Here is a 24,240-nt window from a genome sequence, read left to right on the forward strand (position 1 = left end):
GCAGTTTGCGCCAGTAGTAGAATGTTCGTAGTGCTTGTTGTGTTTACTCCATCTCTTTAAATATTTGTAAAAAATTGTAAATCCATTCCTTTAATTAAAATTAAAGAAATGGATTTTATTTTTAAGTAATTTTGAATTATATTAATTCTAAATTACTTAAAAAATTATACCAAACTGTATAATTTTATCGATAATAAACAATATTTTTTCATGTTTAATTTTTATAAAATTTTTACCATAATTTTGATATTTTATCCAAACACGTATACACTGTACTTACAGTGTGTATGTATACTGTAAGTTTTGAAAGTTGCAGCATCCCAATGATTTCAAACCATGAGCCACCACTGAGCTGTTTGTAATATGTTATGAGTTTGAGGCCAAAGAACCGCATAAATATCCAGAGTACAAACATATTAATTGTTTAACATGAAATGTTATGAACAGCTGATGGAATGAGAGCAAAACAATTTGATAAGTTAAGCATTTTCAAGAGGACAGAGGATATGGAACATGATTTGTTCACCTGAATAAAATTTATTCACAAGACCATGGGCTATCACTTAAAATGACTGCACATTAGTACCACATTCTTTGAGTGATGAGTAAAAACCATGATGAGTAGATACTAGCAAAGAGTGATGAGTAAAATACTCTGGGCCTTGATTACAAAGGGAAAATCCACAAGTATCCACATGCCAGCAGGATGGACCTACCAATAACAGTCTAGTTTAAAGATAGCAAAAAGTTTGATGGAAGAAACAGCATGGAACAATTTGTATGGCAGTTTTTGCCTGATAATGTAGTTCACACAGCAATCAACATAAAGACATTTCTGTTTGTTTTTTTAAAAAAAGGATGTAGTGCTCAAATTACTTCTCTTTTTTACTTGAGCTGACTGTAGACTTTTTTCACTTTATTAAAGTGAAACTGAAAGCAAAAGGTTATCAATTTGATACAATCAATGACATTCAGAAGAAACTGACAGAAGCACTGAATGCTATCACAACAAATGAGTTCCCCACTCAAGTACTGAAATAAATGTATTTGATTGAGAAAAATAGTTAATGTAATGGTTAAACAATGGTGTATGTTTCTCCAATGCACCCTTGTTTTTTTATTTTATTTCAGTCTTGTTACTTTGGTGACTGTGTGTATATGCTATTAGATATATGGTGTGTACCATGTATATATGCTGCAGATGGTGAAAGAATAATGACATTATATTACAAATGTTTATTTACAAAAATTTACATGTTTATAATTTGTAACTAACAAATGCGATTAAAATGCAAGAGCAGTTGTTGCATCCACTTGGCCTGATGCTTCTTCCGCTTGTGATAATATTTTCATCTAAATAAAAAGGTAGTTAAAAATAATTTTTTTTTTACAAGAATACTAATAAGCTGCACAGAAATAGAAATAGTGATGAACTGAATAAATACTAACAAATCTATAATAAGAATACATTTTGATTGTGTGTAACGTGATCAATGTTTAAAAATGTTGTATCTAACAATTATGAAGCAATTCTGTTCCTAAGACTAGATCATTATCTGAAATGGCAACTACTACGTGTGTGTGTTTTCCATCCAAGAAAGGATGTAAATCTACAGTACATTAGTACAATGGGCAGTCTAAGGATTTTTCAACTTTTGCATTTTTTTTTTGTATTGTTTATATTTTCAATAATCTGGAAACCTCTCTCTAGAGTCCAAACATGGAACCTATTTTCAAGGCACTTCAGTTACTACATGATAAAAGCCACACAAATTTTCAATGTTATTTATCTTTTTTCGGATATATTATTATTTTAAGTTTTGTGATTTATTTTGTTGCTTTTGTGTAATTTTTGGAGATCAATTTGTAATCAGCAATTCTGGGAAAGGAAGGGAGGTGTTGCTCAAAGTACTGCAGATGACTGTTAGAATTATATCTTTCTAGCACTGTCTTACAATACATTTTATGTTAAGTGTTTTTCTCCCCCATCACACACACACACACATACACAGAGAGAGAGAGAAAATTAGTTTATTATATAACTGTTCCAAGAAAGGCTATTTTGGTAAAGTTGTTTGAATGCAAAAGACATTCAGATAAGAGTAATTAAAAAAAATGAATGCATAAAAAACTGATTGACAATGAATATTTATATGCAGCAAATGATTATAACCACTTTTCTTAACCATTGGTCAGATAGTGCTCCCCCTCCACCTCCCATTAATAATTAATATATGATAAAAGAACTAGAAATATAAAACTATTGTACACATTAAATCTATGTCTAGATAAAATTACAGTCACTTTACCCCATATGCTGTAACGAACCATGTGTTTCTTGCTTTCAGTTATACTGGCTCTGAGATGCAAAACATGAGTTAATCTAGCTAATCAACCATTTCCCTGAGGGATTATCAGATCTCATAATGGAAATAATTGATGACTGGCATGTCTTACTCACATAATTTCAAATCTATGTACACTTCAAATCTCAAATTCAACCCTACATACACTTCAAATCCACATTATTTCAATTTTACGTATGCTTCAGATTCATATCATTTCAATTCTATTATACACTTCGCATCCATGTTTTGGTTGACATATATATCTGTCATGGCCAGTAATTAGTAAATGATAATACTTCAAGTTCCACCAATTAAGCTATACAAGCTAGAACATGCTACTGATCAGCAATATTTTCTTGCAAAAACTTCTGCATTATACAACAGGAAACATGCACCCAACTGATTAAAAAAAAAAAATAATAATAAATAAATAAATATATATATATATATATATATTCATTTTTAATATTAACTGACTTAAAACCCGAGAATTATAACAAAATGAGATTTATTTGAAAACGCAACATGTTTCGTTTTCTAAATATATATATATATTTAGCCTTCATTATTAATAGAAAAAATTTTTTCATGGCATCTAAAATTTTACTGTTAATTTGCATCTTAGTTCCATTTCTACAGATACTTTTTAAACAGCTTTTTTAAAATAATCTTGATGTCTAGTAATAAATTAATCATTTACTTAAATTATTTGTCCAGTCTTTAATTTTATTAGTTTTTAATTCTCATGTTTTGAAGCCCTTCTAAATAAAATATATGTTTTAATATGTTAAAATTGGTACTGTGTTTTGCTTAGTCTTTATACTGATTTTGCTTGTTTCATATAAATTTATAGTCAGCTAGCTTACAGGCTTCTAGGTGTGAAGATTAAGGACGTTAGAGGATATTAAAAACACAACACAAAAGGGTACGGTGAAAGAGATGATCATATTGTCTGGAAAGAATGATTTGAAAGTATGGCATGAGAGAGGACATGAAAAATTACTGGAAGTGGCCAAAGAAAAGAGAGTTAAGATAGTGAGCCTGCAGCAACAGGCTCACTACTTTATTATGGTCCTCCTGAGAAGGAGGACCATAATAACAAATTACTCGATGCATAGGTTACGCAGGAGGAGTGGAGTTTGTGGATGTGTGGAGTGAGAATGGGATAGTTAGTATAAAGCATCAGGAAAGCTGTGGACCGAGCATCTGAAACAAGCAGGACGAATTTGACATTGGTTAGTTCATCCTGGCCAAAAGTTACTAGCATTGAGACATTACTAACAGAAGATGATATAGTTAGTGGGATAGAATGTGAAGGGTATAGTGTGTTCAGAAAGGATAGAGAGAAAAGAATGATGAGAGAAATGTTGCTGATGATAGCCAATGAAATGCAACCAAAGAGAGTAGAAGTGCAACTGCAGGCTACTGAAAATAGCACATTTGAGGCTATCTGGTGTGAGATTGAAGCCAGTAGAACAAAATATGCAGTGGGATGCTGCTATAGACGAGGTTATAGAAAAGATGATAGAGATAGTATGCATTGGCATATAGACTCAATGATGAAAGGCATAAAAGATTTCCAATAGTTGAAATCCCCCATAATAATTACCTGTCTTCCACTCAATGAGTCTATATGCTGAGTCCATCACCTGGTCTATAGTGAAATCCAACTGCATATTTTGTTCTATTGGCTTCAATCTCATGCCAGATAGCCTCAAATGTCCTCTCCTCCTCCCATAGATTGGAAGGAGGAGAGGACAAACAGGAGGAAAGAAATGAATTTTATGCAGTTACTAAGGGACAATTACCCGAGACAACATGTGATGGAATATACTAGGGGTTTGAGAGTGCTTGATCTAGTAACTCCATCTGAGAATTTGCCTATAACGAATATGAACACATTGCCACCAATTGGTGAGGGTGATCATACAGTCTTGACCTGAGAGGTGGATAAATGTGTGGAATTTTTAGTTAAGAAGGGGGTATGTGTGGAATTACAGAGCACGTAAGTATGACAAGCTTAGGAGATTGCGTGGATCAAGGCCATGACGTGTAAAACGGCAAGGGCTGGATGTTGATAGAGCATGGAAAGTGGTAAAGGATGTTTGAAGGAGGTAATGGCAGACTGCGTACCAAGAGTCAGGAGAGTAAATCTAGTGGGAGTTAAACGGATGAATATCATCATCATTAAGCTGGAGCTGAAAAAAAAGTGGAGAAAACAATAAACATGATAGCCACAGTAATTAACTTTAATGAAATGAATGAAAATACAGATATCTCGGCCAGCCTGGTTGGCCGAGTAGTAAGCATATCTGCTCTCCAGCCAAAGGCTGTGGGTTCAAATCCTGCTGTGAGCATGGACTTTGGTGATTGTCTGTGAAAGTGGAGGTGGAGGGCAGTAGTTGCTGAATAGTTGTAGAGCAGATGTCCTCCCTTGAAGAGTCTTTGGACTCCCTGGAGGTGTCATGTAATAATAATAATATTTCGTACTGAAATAACAGTACATCATCAGTACATAGAAACACGCAAATCAAAGAAACGAGAATACAAGATACATACAGCAGTTGCTGGTTTACCAATTAAAAATTGTTGCCACATGCTAGAAATTAATATTAATAAATATTATTATTAAAAACTATTTTTGATGGTTACATAAAATAAGAATCTCCCAAAAGTTTGGGAGAGAGAGATGATCGTTCCAGTTCAGATTTAAACCTGCTTCTATGGAGAAGATGAGCTTCATCCCACTGGATACTGTGTTTAGTGTCAATACTATGTAGTTCTAGACCAGACTTTTGAGGTTTCATGTATTCGATATAATATTAATGTTCATTAATTCTTTTTTCCCACAGAATGGCTTGTCTGGCCAAAGTATGTTAGATTACATTCACAAGGGATCTCATAAATGCTAGCTAATGATAGAGGTAACAGTTTGTCTTTTGTAAATTGCAATAGATGAGAAATTTTGTTGATAGGGAAAATGTGGGAATTTTTATTTACCAGTCCCCTTTAGGACTGGTTGAGCCCTCCTAATGAGGGATTAAGTACTATATCCTGTGACTGTAGCCTATGTTCACAGGGCCGGTTTGCCTGCTTGCAGGATGAAAAACCCCAGATAAACTGGGGGAGGAAAACCCTGCTGTCCAAGGCTAAGACTGGCTAACTTGGCTATGGCTGAGAAAGATCCTTAAGCTTCTCACGTTGTCAACTGAAATCAAGCCTAGAACACTCCTTCACTAGGCATATGGTTGTGAAGTGCATAGCCACTAGGTTAACTCCGCAGACAATAATTTCTTCCACAATTTTATAAAACAAAGAATGACCTAACAGAAAGGTTAGAACTGAAAAATACAATAAAGAAGATGAAAAACAGGAAAACACCAGGAGAAGACAATATAAATATAGAACTATGCAAAAATGCAAGTGAAAAATTTAATGAAAGACTTCTGAAATTTTTTAATATGGTTTGGATGTCTGGAAAACCTCCTAACTCTTGAAAAAAAGCACTGGTTATAGGAGAATTAGTCTATTAAATACAGGATATAAAATATATGCAGTAATATTAAAAAAGAAGCTAAGTAGTATTGTAGAGGACAAACTACTAGAAGAACAAAATGGTTTCTGAAAAGGCTGATCCTGCATACATCCAATTTTTATTCTGAAATTAATAGAAAACGGAAGAGAATTTCAAAAAGAAACACACGTGGCCTTTATCAATTATGAAAAAGCCTTTGACAAAATTAGTAGACAAAAATTGTTTAAAATATTAACCGATTTAAATATACCCAACCAATTTTTACAATCCATTCAAGAAATATATACAGGAAACAAAATAGCAGTTAAATTAGAACACATCTCAGAATGGAAAGATATATCAAGAGGAGTATGACAAGGATGTACACTCTCACATCTGCTTTTCAATATATATATATATAGATATCTAAAGAAAAAACAAAAATTATTATTATTCTTTGACACCTCCAGGGAGTCAAAGGCCTCATTGAGGGAGGGCTCTACAACTCCATCTTTTTAAAGAAAGGCATTCAAAGGAGAAAACCCAATAAGAAGTAAAATAGTGATAGATAATAAAATATTAGAATAAGTGTCTAAATACTTTCAGACATTTGGATTTGTGAAGGGGTACTCTTGTTTTAGTAATATGCTAGCCTTTTATAAAAAAGTTACAAGAGCAGTAGATGAGGGAAAGGTATACTGCCATTTTCTTGGATTTAGCAAAGGCGTTTGACAGGGTGCCACATGATAGGCTGATATTTAAGTTGCAGCACATGGGTTTGGATGTCAGGTTGGTCAACTGGATTCAGGATTGCTGTCAGATAGGTATCAGAGAGTTGTGTATGGTGGGGCAGAGGGTTACAAGTGGGGCCCTACAGGGCTCAGTACTGGGACCTACATTATTTAACCTTTATATCAATGACATTGTCAGCGGATTGCAGGGGAATATTCAGTTGTTTGCGAATGATGTGAAGCTGGGAAGGGTTATTAGTAATAGTGCAGATGTGGTAGCCCTGCCAGAGGATTTGAATAAGCTAGACAGATGGGCAAAAATGAATAGGGGTGTTGGTTTAATGCAGCAAAATGTAAGGTCTTGAGGTTTCGGACACATCGATGAGATACTGCATACTCTATTGGAGGAGCTATACTGGAGGAAGTAGGGGAGACAAGAGATCTGGGGTTGATGATTGATAGAAATCTGAAATTTAGGGGACATATTGCAAAAGTGGTGAAGGTAACACAGAGGATTGCTGCAATAATGAGAAGGACGCTGACTTGCAGAGATAAAAGAGTTATCATTCCGTTGTATAAGACCCTCATCAGACCACACTTAGACTACTGTTCTCAGATTTGGTCCCCAGGATTTGAAGGGGATAAATTAACTGTGGAAAGGGTACAAAGGCAGATAACAAAGATGGTTTCAGGACTGTACAATGTTAGTTATGAGGATCAGCTGAGGGAATGTGGACTGCAGAGTTTGGTAGATGGAAGAAGCAGAGGTGATATGATTGAGACTTTTAAACTGTTGAGAAGTAGTTACAGGGTTGACACTGGGGAGTTCTTTCGCTTGGTTGAACAGTAGGAAGGAGTGATGACAAGGGGCCATCCCTAGAAGTTACGAAAGGAAACTGTGAGCAAGAGGGTGAGGAGTGGTTTCTTTACATGGAGGATGGTTGAACCATGGAATGCATTGCCTGATAGAGTAGTGAGAGCGAGAACTGTCAATGAGTTTAAGGAGTGGTATGATACTTTGTGTTTCCTTGGGGGGGGGGGGGGAATCTCCCACAATGAATCTTGATAGACTGTGTTTCCCCGGAAGGACCTCCCGCAATGAGTCTTTTGACTCCATGGAGGCCTGAATAATAATAATGAAATTTCTCAGAAAAACAGCTGGATATACCAAGTAGAACCATAAACAAATGAAGAAATTTTATAATCCCTGAATATAAAACCAACTAATTACTACATAAGACAGTATAAACAAAACCGAATAGAACATTTAAATCGAATGGATAACAGCAGACTAGCAAAAATATTATACAGATACAAAATAAAAAACCTACATTTACTGGCAGATACATTTATCAAAAGTCTGCTCATCACACAATTCAAAAAGTTGGCATTATCAAATCCTACATTAATAGAGCACATAAAGTGTGCTCCTCTCCAGTAATCTTACAACATGAACTTTCTACTATAAAAAAGTTAAAAGAATCAAATGGTTACTACCCAATCAAATCCAACAGATAATTGAGTCCAATGTTCCAATACCTCAGGTTTCTTCAACAGACTGCAGAGTTCCAATCCCTTACATTCCAGGCATCTCAGAACCGATAGGCAGAATTTTGAAGAAGTATCATCTGATTCTCACGTATATTCCTATCAACAAAAATCTTCTTTATTGCCATCTACAAAAGATAAACTGTCACCTCTATCTTTGGCTGGCGTTTACCAAATACCTTGTGAATGCAATGTATCTTATTTTGGACAAACAGGCCGTTCTGTGGAAGAAAGAATTAAGGAACATCAATATTATATTGAATACATGAAACTTCATAAGTCTGGTCTAGCACAACACAGCACTGATACTACTCAAAATATCCAGTGGGATAAAGCTCTTCTCCTCCATAGATGCAGATTCAAATATGAAGCTTTTTTAAAGAAAGTTGTGAAGCTATTTTACATCGGCCGAATTTAAATTGAAATGACTGTCTCTCTCTCAAAAATCTGGGAGACTTTTATTTTATGAAACCAACAATAAAAATTAATTATCTTTAAAGGATTATTTATTAATATTTAGTAATTATTCTCCTAGCACATGACAATTATATGTGGTGATCCACCGACTGTTCTGTACTTTGTATTCCATTCTTTTAACTGTTTGTATGACACTGAAGATGTACTGTAAATTTCAGTACAAAATATTTGTCATCATCATCATCAAATTCCTGCCATGTACCCTCAAGGGGTGTACAGGATATGACAGTACTACATGAAAAAATTACATCATTACTAACTTCCTATCTACAATTTTCCTCCAAATCAGTCTGTTACTTGTCAAGACTCCAACATTATCAGATCTTATGTTTCTATCGTCTAAGGCACTTTGTACCGTATCAATCCACCTATATCTTGGTCTTCCTCTGGGTCGTTTTCCTGCCAACCTGGCAGAGAACACTTGTTTTGCTAATCTTTCCTCTCCCATTCTACTTAAGTGACCATACCATCTGAAATTAGCTCTGCTAACGCATTCCTGGATGCTGACAATGTCAAGTTCTTTCCTAATATCCTCATTTTTAATATGATATTGCCATTGATGCCATCTGTTCACGCCTCTAATCTTTCTCAGGACTCTCATATCTGCGGTCTCTAGTCTTTGGTCAAGTGTTTTACTTCTGACCCAGCTCTCAGATCCATAAGTTAAAATTGGTTTGAACACAGTCTTGTATACAGCTAATTTAGTGTTCCGACTAATTTCTTTCTTATTCCATATGAATTTATTCAATTGACTTCCCACGATACCAGCTTTGCTGATTCTGTTGTCTATTTCTATATTTAGTTTACCATCTTCAGTAAAAATTGTGCCTAAGTAGCTGAAATGTTTTACTTGTTCCACAGGTTCTCCATTCACAACACAGTTGACATTTTCAATGATTCTGCCTATTTTCATTGTCTTTGTCTTTTTATTGCTGACCTTCATACCATATCTATTACAACAGCTATTCAATTTAGTCAGAGAATCTTGCAGACTTGTAGCGGATTTATTTAGAAGTATAACATCATCCGCATAAAGCAAAGAGCTGACATTAACATCTCCAATTTTGATATCAGGTTTAATACCACATTCCTTCATAATGTGATCCATATAGATAATGAATAACAGAGGGGATAATGTACATCCTTGTCTCACACCAGATTTAATATTAAACCATCTTCCTGTACTTCCTTCAATTCTAACTGCTGACTCACAACTCAAATAAAGACTAAGTATTGCTTGATATAATGCCCCATTGACACCATATAACTGCAGCGTATTGAATAGCTTCTCTCTTGGCACCTTGTCATATGCCTTTTCCAAATCGACAAAACTTAAATACAGATCTTTGTTATATTCCCATGCTTTCTCGACTATTTGTCGTAAAGTGAAGATCTGATCCTGACAGCCTCTATTTGGCCTGAATCCAGCTTGTTCTTCACCAAGCTTTTCTTCCACAATTCTTCTCAACCGTTTCTCAAGTATACTTGCATAGATCTTGCCAGGAACACTCAGTAGGGAAATACCTCTGTAATTCTCACATTCAGTTTTATTTCCCTTTTTATATATGGGTACTATGAGAGCTCTACTCCAATCATCGGGAATTCGTCCCTCTGTCCAGGCTTTCTGAACTATGCAGTGCAGCCACTGTAAGACTCTTATACCACCATACTTCAGCATTTCTGGTCGAATATCATCTACTCCTGCTGCCTTTCCACATTTCAAGCCTTTGATGGCTTTTTCTACTTCAAGTATGGATATGTATTCCTGACTGCATGCCTGGTCAGTGTTTTTTATCACTGTGCTGTCATCACTGCTTGTTTCATTTAGCAGTTTTTCAAAGTAATTACTCCATACTTCAAGGATATCTTTTTCTCCTGTTTTCATTTCACCTTTATCATCTCTAATTCCTTTTACAGCACTCTTTCCTCCATTCCTAAGCTTCTTCAACAACCTCCAGAATATTTTGCCACCTTCTTGATATTTATTTTCTATATTCTTGCCAAAGTCCTCCCATGACTTTTGTTTAGCTAGTTTTACACACTGTTTAGCTTTCTTACATTTGTCTCTGTATTCTGTAAGAGTAAAAGCTGATTTATTTGCCAGGAACTTTTGATATGCTTTCTTCTTTTCCTTCACTGCCTCTTTAACTTCCTGTGTCCACCAGGGAGTTCTGATTTTTTTTATCTTCGCACACAACCTCACCACATGCCTCTCTGGCAGAATCAATCAATGTTTCCTTCAGAGTTTGCCACTGAATCTCCAAGGTTTGATTCCTGTTCTCAAACTCTTTCATTTTCTTTTCAATAATATTTCTGTATTTTAGTCTACAGTTTACATCTGAGAGCTGCTCAACTTTTATTTGCTTTAAAACTTTCTTACATGTTATTCTTTTCAATATGAAATTCAATTTTATCCTGCTCAAGACTAAATAGTGATCACTTCCAATTTCAAATCCTCTGTACACTCTGGTGTCCTGCACCAGGGAGAAAACATCACTATCAACAATAACATAGTCAATGAGACTTTTTTTATTCCTAGCCTCTTCTCTCCATGTGAATTTGTGCACATTTTTATGTTGGAACATGGTGTTAGTAATAACCAGTCCATGTCCTGAGCAGAAATCCAACAGATATTTGCCATTATTATTAGCTTTGCTCTTTTCTCCAAATTTTCCCAAAATATTTTTGTATGTCTCACAATCATTTCCTACTCTACTATTTAGATCCCCAACAAGGACCAACTTTTCATTTTTCATTGTGTCAGTTGCTTTTTCTAAAGCCTCAAAAAATTCCTCCACTTCTACCTTAGTAGAACCTTCTGTGGGACCATAGGCACAAATAAGTCTCATTGTCCAGTTCCCCATTCTCATATTTGCCCACATTACTCTACTTGAGACTGACTGCCATTCAAGAAGATTAGCCTCGTATTTTGTGTTGAATACTATGGCTACTCCTTCTTTTCCTTGATTGTTATTGCCTGAATATAACATTTTGTATTTATTGCTCAGAAAGATCTCATCAGTTTTGGTCTTTTTTGTTTCAGTCACCCCTATTATGTCGATCTGGTACTTATCTAATTCCTCAGCTAGCTCCATTTCTTTGCCATTCAGGCTTCTTATGTTGATAGTACCGATCTTTAACTCTGGTGATGTTGAGTTGGGGTTTGTTTTCAGATTTGTTCCAGTAGCTGACTTTTCGCTGTTCGCCCTGGTTCCCTGGCGAAAACAATGGGGGCCTTGTTTAACCGGGCGACGCCCCAGCCGGCATGAAATTTTGTCATGTTGTACCATCATTTTTTATTTTGGTTTAACCAATAAGAATACAATTTGGTCGGCTAAATCCCAAATTGCCAGCCCATCCTCGTTCGTTCAGTATCAAAGTAGATACCCAACAGGGTGCACCACGAGAAGGTGAGGATTGGACATTAGGTCAGAAGCCCTGGTCGGTTCTCTGCATTCCTTTAAAGGCTATGTGGAGGTCTCCTCTCAGTTATACAGCTTTGACCCTTAAGCACCCCCAAAATATTTGTACCTTTATTAATTAAAAGTTATTACTGTGGTCTTTATGTGTTTTATTAATAAATATACTATGTCACAGGTACCTCTAAAGATTACATACAAAATAAGTGGTAAAAGAAGAATCCGAAGACCAAAAAAGAGATGGCATTGAGACTGGAACAGGCCGCCTGGCCTAAAATCCATGTTTGGAAGAAGACCCTGGGTATACAATTTAATACTGCTTCCTCTTAACTATATCCCATACTGACTCCTTAGCCTGCAGTGTTTTATGCCATGGTACAAATTTAAGCATCTTCCTAAGCATGTCACAATCACCTTGTAGTTCTACAAATACCCCTTCTTGATAGAATATTCCTCATGTTTTACAATCTCCCAAGTCTCCCAAGATCGCATGGTCACTTTCACCAATGGGAGGCAATGCTGTCACCTTGGTTATGCACAGCTCATCTGATCCTATGACCAGGTCCAGTAATCTCTCACCCCTAGTCCCCTCCATCACATGCTGCTTTAAGTAATTATCTCTCAGTATGTGTATAAATTCTATTTATACACATACGTGATTTGATCTTTCTTCCTTCCAGTCTATATCTCCATAGTTGAAGTCCCCCATAATATTCATTTGACCTGTACTCATTGTACTAATTTTGTGATGCATGTCTTTCAGATCATCTGTGGAATTCCCTGGCCTATAGCAACAACCAACTGTATATTGTCTTATTGGTCTTAATCTTAACACCAGATTGCTTCAAATGAACAGCCACCCTCCTGGTTGCAATTCATCTGCTATCATCAATAGTACTTCTCCCCCCCCATCCTATCCTCTCTATCTTCCCTGAAAATACTAAACCCTTCAGCTTTAATCCCTGTAACTACACCATCTGCTGTTAGCCGAGTCTCACTAATGTCTATACCTTTTGGAGAGGTTGCACTAATCAATGAAAAAAAAACTTGTTCCTGATACTTCTGGAATTAGTATAAAAAAATAGCAACATCCCTTTATTCCCCCATCCACCTTTACTTTCTGAAGTGACTAACCTATTCAATATTTTTGTTTGAGAGACTAGATTCATTACTTGATCATTCTCACACTCACTCACTTCATGCTTACCTTCACACAAACTCACTTGCTTCCACCCTAATTGCTTAAGCTTTCCTGAATTTGCATCAGCATGCTTGGTGAACAAAGCTCTCTCTCTCTCTCCAGACATCTAACACCAAAACCATTCAGATGTAGTTCATCTGCAAATCCTTCTTTCCATCAAACAGCGACCACAGATCCACAAATTCTATATAATTTCTTTTGCACAATCTATGTATAGATTCATTGGCTATCAATGCCCTCCTCCTCAGTTTGCCTCTATCATAGCATGGTAGGAGACTTACAATCTTGACCTTCTTGCTCTTCAGTTTTGCCTCTTCTAACAACTCCTTTACATCCTTCCTCATAGAATACTTCTTGCATCTCAAATCATTGGTACCAACCAAGACAATCATTTCTTTTTGCATCTGGATGGTGTGGCTAATATCATGAATTTTTGTGCCCGAGAAACATGATTTTGTCATACTTTTGTTAAGTACTCGCTAGATTATTGAGACTCCATACATAATTTTCTCCTTTGCTTGTTTTTCTTGTTTAATCCGAAAGAATAATAAAGGCCTGTTGGTCTTTATTATTCTTTCGGATTACCTGCTTCTTTTTTCAGCCCTGCTTAACTCTTGCTGCTTCTGCAGTTTTTTAATTTCACGCTTTTTCCTATGAAGGACAAAGCGTGAAATTAAAAAACTGCAGAAGCAGCAAGAGTTAAGCAGGGCTTAAAAAAGAAAGTAGCAGGTGATTTTAATGCACTATTTCTTTATTGATATCCATTTCATTCTCGTCTTATTTCCACAGCTGCACATTTGATATTATTAACATCATTTTCCATCTTATCATCGGTATTTGTTGTGTTCTCATCACCTAACAGACACTCACTTTTAAAAAGTTAATACACATTCTCTTTCCAGTTTCAAATTCCTTCCACATATTCTTTAATTTTCTTCATACATACATTTCACATACACTGCACTGAATAATATCTTGCAAATTCAAATTGCCAGACAACTTGATCTTTGCAGCCATTGTTCATTACGTTGGTGCCATGCCGAAAATATTACAATAAAATGTTATAAATATACTAATACTTGAAAAGCAGGAAAATCTACACTAATACACTACAATATTCTAATTCTGTGATGAAAAAAACAGAACAAAACAGATAAAAATCGCTAATTTCACACAAGCACTAAATTAACTAAATGACCACTCGCAATATAACCTCAAACCCGATGATGTATATAATGTTTAGTGAGGTTGCACTAATCAATGCCAAAAACTCGTCCCTCTCATTCCTGATAATTCTGGCATTTGTATATAGAAACTGCAACCACTCTTTACTTGAATTGACTATCCTATTCAATATTTTTGCTTGAGAGTCTAGATCCTGCACTTGTTGGTCATTCTCATACTCATTTGCTTCACAGATACCTTTGCGCGCGCGCGCGCACACGCACGCACGCACACACGCACACACACACACACACACACACACACACTCATTCACTCATCTGTATCACCAAACATTATAGGCATCAGTGAGACTTGGTTAAAAGAAGATCATGTAGTTACAGGAATAGAATGTGATGGATTTAGTATTATCAGGGAGGATAAAGTAAACAGGACGGGTGGATTACTGTTGATGATAGTAGATGAATTGCGGCCATGTTACTGTTACTAACATGTCACTCTTGAGCTAGACAAGGCGAGTGGATATATACCATGATATGTTTGGATTTTGCTAAGGCTTTTGACAGAATTGGAGAATGTGGGATTGGATTATAAATTACTGGCATAGATAAGAGGATGGCTAACTGACAGACATCAAAAAGTGACACAGGGAATGTGAATCTGCAAGAATTAAAATGAGTCCTTGGTCCATTGTTATTAAATCTGTATATTAAAGACATTGGGTTATTAAAACACTTAAGGAAATGAACAATGTAGTTAAAGATATAAATTAAATTATACTTTAATAAATATTTTCCAATATTTCGGCAACGTCATGTTGCCATCTTCTAAAGGAACTGCAAGAATTAAAATGAGTCCTTGGTCCATTGTTATTAAATCTGCATATTAAAGACATTGGGTTATTAAAACACTTAAGGAAATGAACAATGTAGTTAAAGATATAAATTAAATTATACTTTAATAAATATTTTCCGATATTTCGGCAACGTCATGTTGCCATCTTCTAAAGGAACTTACAAAAAAAAAAAAAAAGCCACGTGCACGTAGGCACTACAAACTGGGAATGAAGAGATGAAGCTATTGTTCTCCTAAAAGTCCTGATGGTGCCCTCTAGCGGGCTAACTAGGTGTTCTTGGCCGTTGGGCTGAAGGTCTGCTGATGTAAGCCTCCCAAATTTGGGGCAGTCTCATACAACCAAATTTGTTGAGGTTTGGAGAATTTTTTAGGGCTGAGGCTGATTCCATAAATAGTCTTTCGAATTTGTATTTGCTACGGTGTATTACTGTAGCTTTCTTCCACCGTATTCTGTGGCGTGTATCCAGAGCATGGTCTGCAAGACCAGAATGGCTGTACTTGTGAAACCGGATGTAGTCCTTGTGTTCAGAAATTCTGATATTCGCTGTCCTGCCTGTTTGGCCAAATTAAGACAGTTTACAACTGCAAGGGACCTGGTATACACCAGGTAGGTCTAGGGGAATGGCTGTACTTTCACAAGTACAGCCATTCTGGTCTTGCAGACCATGCTCTGGATACACGCCATAGAATACGGTGGAAGAAAGCTACAGTAATACACCGTAGCAAATACAAATTCGAAAGACTATTTATGGAATCAGCCTCAGCCCTAAGAAATTCTCCAAACCTCAACAAATTTGGTTGTATGCGACTGCCCCAAATTTGGGAGGCTTACACCAGCAGACCTTCAGCCCAATGGCCAAGAACACCTACTTAGCCCACTAGAGGGCACCATCAGGACTTTTAGGAGAACAATAGCTTCATCTCTTCATTCCCAGTTACTGTGTTTGTAGTGCCTTTTTTTTTTTTTTTTTTGTAAGTTCCTTTAGAAGATGGCAACGTGACGTTGCCGAAATATTGGAAAATATTTATTAAAGTATACGTTGTTCATTTCCTTAAGTGTTTTAATAATGCATAACCAATGTATAAGCCTGTCTACGAGAATAAAGACATTGGGAAGGACATACAGTTATTTGCTGATGATGGTGCAAAGAGAGGTTGAATGATGTGGGAAAATATCAGAATGGGAAACTGGACAATTACATTTATTTGTGCTTATGGTGCCACAGAAGGTTCTACTAAACAGAATGGAGAAATTTTTTGAGGCTTTAGAGAAATCAAATGACACAATGAAAAAGGAAGAGATGATCCTTGTTGGGGGATCTAAATAGCAGAGTAGGAAATGCTGTGTATGCCTCTAAGGCAGATGATGCAGAAGCAATATGATTCACAAATTCTAATTCATGCTAATTAAAAATCATAGGAAGGTACCTAAACCATATACAGTATATAACAGAAACCCCAAAGATAGCTTAAATTTGAAAATTATTTGATCTTTTTTTTTTCTATTTTAAGACAATTACAGCTAATTCTCTTTCTACATGGTTTTTTTTATACACGATTTCGAAATAACACTTTTAGAAAACAAAACAAATTTTATTTTTACACTGTATATTTTAATTTAACATGGTTCGAATGGCACTTATTTTTAAAATTTCTGTTTGAATTCAGTTCTGTTAAAAAGGGTATTTCCATTAGAATTATCATTTCCTAGTATGGTACATATATGCTTAAACTTGAATTTTGGGAACCCCCCCCCCCCACTTGACGTTTTAAATATCAGGGATTACTCTATGCTATAGAATGTAGACAAATGTCAAGTAGAACTTATATAGCGAAATCACAAAAAAAGTGATGGGTGGCTTTAAAGCAGCTAAGGATCGTCTGACTATTATTTTGCAGCAATGCTTCAGGAAATTGTATATTAAAACCATTGCTAATTAATCGATCCCTAAGACAACAGGCAATGAAAGGTGTGGATTTTAAAACATTACCAGTACATTGGAAGGCAAATAAAAAGGGTTGGGTTACAAAAGAAATTTTTAATGAATGGTTCCATCAATGTTTTGTTCAAGAACTTAAATGCTACTTAATGGAAAAAAATCTGGATTTTAAAGTTTTATTGATTATAGACAATATGCCTGTTCATCCTGTTTTAGAACACCCGAATGTGGAAAATTTTATTTTCTGTCACCTAATACAACATCCTTAATACAAACACTAGACCAGGGTGTGATCGATACCTTCAAAACTTACTACATAAGAAGAACATTCCAACACATTTTGGATGAACTAAATAAGGATAATTTACTGACAGTTATTCATGTGAGGAAGAAATTTTCTATTTTGGTATAATAAATTTAGTTTATTTAGTTTAATCCTTTACCCAAGTGTAGGCAAACAAAGTTTGCACCTGAAGTAGTTCAGGACTGAGGCAACTCTTAGCAAAGGTGGACCAAGCTCTCATCACTCCTTGTCTCAGTATCTCCAATAATGTAAAGCACATCTCCTTGCGGACATGTATAAAGCATTAAGGGAAGGGCCACTACCCAGACCGGTTTCGACCTTTATTGAGGTCTCATCAGTGGGAGGCAGACCCAGAAGTGGTGATACTAAGGCAGAAGCAATGGAGAAGTCTTATTTACTTATACGATTTGCCAAAAGGTGTACGACCTTATTAATTTACTCTGGATTTAGAGAAAGATGTTGGAAGTTTATTTTCCACTTGGTTAGACTATAATACATTTAGTTTAATCCTTTACCCAAGTGTAAGCAAGGCAACTGTAGCAAAGGTGGACCAAGCTCTCCAATTTTCGATTGCATCAAACTTGCTAAGTTGGCATTATCAGAATCGAAACCAACTTTAAATGCATGCTGGAAAACTACTTGGCCAGAATGTGTGAAAAAGAAAAACCCCGTACCTTTGCATACAACTGAATATCCCAATATCATCAGATTAGCACATGCAGTTGGCGGAAGGATTTGATGATTTTTCGCCTGCAGATATTGAAGATTGATGGTTGATGTTGACAAGGCTATTAGTGATGATGAAATAATAGAAGCTGTCCTTGAGAATCTCAATGAAACAGAAAAAAGCGATGATGATGGGATTCTACTCACTGCAGGATTAATTAAAGAACGACTTCAGATAGCTAGTAAAATTGCAAAGTCATTTTCTTACACATGACCCAAATACTGAACAAGCTTCTTCTTCTTCTTCCTTTTTACGTATTGGGCCTAGTGACCTGTTATGAAGCCGTCCTTAGGCCTTCCAAACCATATTCACTCCGAGGATAAGGTGGTTACCCCCACGCTTCCAGGTATGTCCCATGTCTGTAGATGCATTGGAGGTTTTTTCACTTGGTATAATAAATTTAGTTTAATCTTTTATCCAAGTGTAAGCAAACAAAGTTTGCGCCTGAAGTATCTTCAGTACTGAGGCAATCTGTCCTTGTGGACATGTATAATGCTATGCATTAAGGGAAGGGCCACAACCCAGACCTGTTTCGATCTTTATTGAGGTCTCGTCAGTGGGAGCCAGACTCAGAAGTAGTGATACTAAGGTGGAAGCAATGGAGAGGTCATATTTACCTATACCAGTTGCCAAAAGGTGTACCACCTTATTATTAAATTACTCTGGATTTAGAGAAAGATGTTGGAAGTTTTTTCACTTGGTTAGTAGACTATAATAAATTTAGTTTAATCCTTTTTCCAAGTGTAACCAAACTCTTTCTCTAAATCCAGAGTAATTCCCTTCCCTTAATGCATAGCTTATGCATCTCTGCAAGGAGATATACTTTGCATTATGGGAGATACGAAGACAAGTAGTGGTGAGAGATTGATCCACGATGAGATGAGACCTTTACCACGAGTTGTCTCAGTACTGAAGATACTTCAGGTGCAAACTTTTGTTTGCTTACACTTGGATAAAGGATTAAACTAAATTTATTTTAGTCTAACCAAGTGAAAAAAACTTCCTACATCTTTCTCTAACTCCAGAATAATTTAATAATAAGGTGAGACAGCTTTTGGCAACTCGTATAGGTAAACATGACCTCTCCATTGCTTCCACCTTAGTATCACCACCTCTGGGTCTGGCTCCCACTGACGAAAATTCAATAAAGGCTGAAACTGGTCTAGGTAGTGGCCCTTCTCTTAATGCACATCTCCTTGCATTAAGGGAATTATACTTGCATCCTAACCAAGATGCAAAGACAAGTAGTGATGAGAGCTTGGTCCACCTTTACCACTAGTTGCCTCGGTACTGAAGATGCTTCAGGTGCAAACTTCGTTTGCTTACACTTGGATAAAGGATTAAACTAAATTTATTATTCTGTAGATGCGTGTGTTCACGGGGCTGGTTTGCCTGGTCTGCCTGCAGGAAACCCAAGTTTCTGGGTGAAAAAACCCCCTACTTATGTATTAGATACCAGATAAAGGTTCCTCACTTCATGGACGGGAATCAAACCCAAGTATTTCCAACCAAAGGGTTTCGTCTATACTGACTGAGCTACGGAGGCTCTATCCCTTGATCCAGTTATTAGCTAGTTTTACAAGGTGTTTAGCTTTCTTACATTATTATTATTAGACACCTCCAGGGAGTCCTAACTCCAGAATAATTTAATAATAAGGTGAGACAGCTTTTGGCAACTCGTATAGGTAAACATGACCTCTCCATTGCTTCCACCTTAGTATCACCACCTCTGGGTCTGGCTCCCACTGATGAAAATTCAATAAAGGTTGAAACTGGTCTAGGTAGTGGCCCTTCTCTTAATGCACATCTCCTTGCATTAAGGGAATTATACTTGCATCCTAACCAAGATGCAAAGACAAGTAGTGATGAGAGCTTGGTCCACCTTTACCACTAGTTGCCTCGGTACTGAAGATGCTTCAGGTGCAAACTTCGTTTGCTTACACTTGGATAAAGGATTAAACTAAATTTATTATTCTGTAGATGCGTGTGTTCACGGGGCTGGTTTGCCTGGTCTGCCTGCGGGAAACCCAAGTTTCTGGGTGAAAAAACCCCCTACTTATGTATTAGATACCAGATAAAGGTTCCTCACTTCATGGACGGGAATCAAACCCAAGTATTTCCAACCAAAGGGTTTCGTCTATACTGACTGAGCTACGGAGGCTCTATCCCTTGATCCAGTTATTAGCTAGTTTTACAAGGTGTTTAGCTTTCTTACATTATTATTATTAGACACCTCCAGGGAGTCCTAAGACCAATCAAGGGAGGGCACCTGCTCTACAACTCCATCTCCACCATTCAATCACTAACTGACTGCAACCACACCATTTTCTACCGCCGACCACCACTGGTATTTCCAAGGACAATCACAAACATCCATGCCCATGGCAGGATTCAAACCAGTAGTCTTTTAGCTGGAGAGCAGATATTCTCTCCGCTCGGACAATCAGGCCGACATTTGTCTCTGTATTCTCTAAGAGCACAAGCTGACTTATTTGCCAGGAACTTTCGATATGCTTTCTTCTCTTCTTTCATCGCCTCTTTAACTTCCTGTGTCACCATAGAGTTCTGATTTTTGTATCCTTACAGACAACCTCACCACATGCCTCTCTGGCTGAATCAATCAGCGTTTTCTTCAGGGCTTGCCACAGAATCTCCAAGAACAGGAACCAAGGTTTGGTTTCTGTTCTCAAACTCTTTCATTTTTTCTTGAATGATGTTTGTGTATTTTAGTCTACAGCTCACATCTGAGAGCTGCTCAACTTTTATTCTCTTTAAAACTTTCTTACATTTTCTTCTTTTCAGTATGAAATTCAATTTTATCCTGCTCAAGACTAAATGGTGATCACTTCCGATTTCAAATCCTCTGTACACTCTAGTGTCCTGCACCAGGGAGAAAACATCACTATCAACAATAACATAGTCAATGAGACTTTTCTTATTCCTTGTCTCTTCACTCCACGTGAATTTGTGCACATTTTTATGCTGGAACATTGTGTTATTAATAACCAGTTCTGAGTAGAAATCAAACAGGTATTTGTCATTATTATTAGCTTTGCTCTTTCTCCAAATTTTCCAACATATTTTTGTATGTCTCACAATCATTTCCTACTCTGCTATTTAGATCCCCAACAAGGACCGACTTTTCCTTTCTCATTTGTCAGTTGCTTTATCTAAAGCCTCAAAAAATTCCTCCACCTCTACCTTAGTAGAACCTTCTGTGGGACCATAAATCTCATTGTCCAGTTCCCCATTCTGATATTTGCCAACATCACTCTACTTGAGACTGCCTCCCATTCAAGAAGATTAGCCTCATATTTAGTGTTGAATACTCTGGCTATTCCTTCTTTTCCTTGATTGTCATTGCCTGAATATAACATTTGTATTTATTGCTCAGAAAGATCTCACCAGTTTTTGCCTTTTTTGTTTCAGTTCCTATTATGTCGATCTGGTACTTATCCAACTCCTCTCCTAGCTCCATTTATTTGCCATTCAGGCTTCTTATGTTACCAATTTTGAACTCTGGTGATGTTAAGTTGGTTTGTGTTTTAAGATTTGTTCCAGTAGCTGACTGTTTGCTGTTTGACCTATTTCAAATGCTAAATAAGCAAGTTAATATTCATTATTCAGAAATATTTAAACTTTCACTGGAAAAGACACACACACAAAAAAAATATAAATAAATCATCAATTTCCTAACACATAACCCCAAGGGGTGTTGAGGTTACTATTACAGCATTATGATTAAGTTTACATCATTATTATTCTCTTATCAGCAATTTTCCTGGAAATCAATCTATTCCTTGTGAGCACTGCAATATTATTGTAACTAACACTTTGTACTTCTAAGGCACGTCTGACTAAATCAATCCACTTAGAGCTTGGTCTTTCTTTGATTGTAGATCTTCCTCTGGGTCTCTTTTCTGCCATCTTGGCATCCAACACCTGTTTTGCTAACCTTTCCTCACCTATTCTATTTCAGTGGCTATACCACATTAGATTAGCTCTGCTGACACATTCTTGAATGCTAATAATATCAAGTTCTTCCTAATACCTTCTTTTTTAATATGATGCCATTGATGGCATCAATTCACTCTCCTAATTTTTCTCAGAACCCTCATATCTGCAGTCTCTAATCTTTGATCAAGAGCTTTATTTCTAACCCAACTCTGATCCACAACTTACAACTGGTTTGAACACTGCCTTGTATAATGCTAGTTTGGTGTTTTGGCTAATTTCTGCCTTATTCCATATAAATTTATTCAGCTGGCTACCCACAATACCAGTTGTGCTTATTCTGTTGTCCATTTCCACATAAAACCTCCCATCTTCACTAAAAAACTGTACTAAATAGCTGAAATATTTTACTTGTTCTATAGACTCATCATTCAGAATTCAGCTAGTTTTCCATAGTCCTGCCTATTTTCATAGTTTTGGTCTTTTTATTGCTGATTTTCATTCTGAATTTGCTACACCTGTTATTCAATTTAGAGAATCCTGTTTAGGAGTACATCATCTGCATAAAGCAAAGAGCTAAGTTTAACATCTCCAATTCTAATATCAGGATTAATGCCACTTTCTTTCATAATATGATTAATACAGATAAGAGTCGAGATAATGTGCATCCTTGTCTTACCACTGATTTTACTCGAACCATCTTCTTGTATTTCCTTCAATTCTAACTGCTAACTGACAATTTAAATATAGACAATGGACTGCTCTGTGCAATGCTCAATTCACTCCATATAACTGCAGTGTTTTTGAAAACCTTTTCTCTGGGTACCTTAAATGCTGTATGCATTTTCCAGATCTACAAAACTTAACTACAGAACCTTGTCATATTCCCACAATTTCTCAAATATTTGTCTTAAAGTGAAAATCTGATCTTGACAACCTCTATTTAGTCTGAACCCAGCTTGTTATTCTGCAAGTTTCTTTTCCACAGTCTTTCTCAACCTCCTTTCAAGTATGCTTGCACAAATCTGACCTGGAACACGTTGTAGAGAAACTGCTCTGTAATTCTCACATTCAGCACTGTTCCTTTTTTTATATATATTATTTTATAGATGAGTACTATGAGAGCTCTACTCCAATCATCAGGAATTCAACCTTCTGACTAGGTCCCTAAATTATGCCATATTGTCACTGCAAAATTTTTACACCTCCATATTTAAGCATTTCTGGTCGAACATCACCTACTCCAGCTGCCTTCCACATTGCAAGTTTCTGATATATTTTCTACCTCAAGTATTGATATGCACTCCTCTTTGCTTTCTTCTTGAAAATTTTCTGGTACAGTTCTCTCATTGCTTGGTTCTTTTAACAGCCTTTCAAAATAATTACTCCAGACATCTATGATATCCTTATCTTCAGTTTTCATGTCACCTTTATCATCTTTTATTCCTTTTACAGTAATCTTTACTCCATTTCTAACACTCAACTCAATATTTTTCTCTGTATTCTTTTGAGCATCTGTTGACTTATTTGTCAGGAATTTTTAGTATGCTTTCTTCTTTTCCAGGACTGCTTCTTTAATTTCTTGTGTTCACCATGGTGTTTTTATTTTTCTATTCTTGCAGACATCTTCACCACAAAACTCCCTTATTGAATCAATGTTTTATTCAGTGTTTGAAACTGAAACTCCAAGGCTTGGTTGTTGTTTTCAAAGTACTTCAAATTTTCTTCAATAATGTTTGTAGAGTTGAGTCGACAGTTTATCTGTAAAAGCTGCTCAACTTTAATTCTTTTTAAAACTTTCTTACATACTGTTCTTTTCAATGTAATATCCATGTTTATCATGATTAGCACTAAGTAATGGTCACTATCCATTTCAAATCCTCTGTATACTTTTGTATCTTGAAGCAGCATGAAGACATCACTATCAACAATGACGCAGTCAATGAGGCTTTTCTTATTTCTTGCGTCTTCTCTCTCCACGTGAACTTATGCACATCTTTATGTTGGAACATGGTTAGTAATGACTAGTCCCTGTCCTGA

At 36.3% G+C, this 24,240-nt stretch overlaps 1 protein-coding gene across 1 annotated transcript in view; it reads right to left on the reverse strand.

Moving 5' to 3' along the window:
- Positions 1–1,216: 1,216 nt before the first annotated feature.
- Positions 1,217–24,240, reverse strand: part of Ctu1 (Cytosolic thiouridylase subunit 1) — a 175,315-nt gene continuing 152,291 nt past the window's right edge. Inside the window, exon 15 of the mRNA XM_090412633.1 lies at positions 1,217–1,353. Coding sequence (XP_090268759.1) covers positions 1,285–1,353 — 69 coding nt within the window. The 3' untranslated portion in view covers positions 1,217–1,284. The remainder of the gene's footprint in view (positions 1,354–24,240) is intronic.

This window comes from Typopeltis vanoorti, chromosome 23 (assembly GCF_054136105.1).
Source record: "Typopeltis vanoorti isolate ZY-2024b chromosome 23, IOZ_Tvanoo_1.0, whole genome shotgun sequence".
NCBI classification, from domain to species: Eukaryota; Metazoa; Arthropoda; class Arachnida; order Uropygi; family Thelyphonidae; genus Typopeltis; species Typopeltis vanoorti.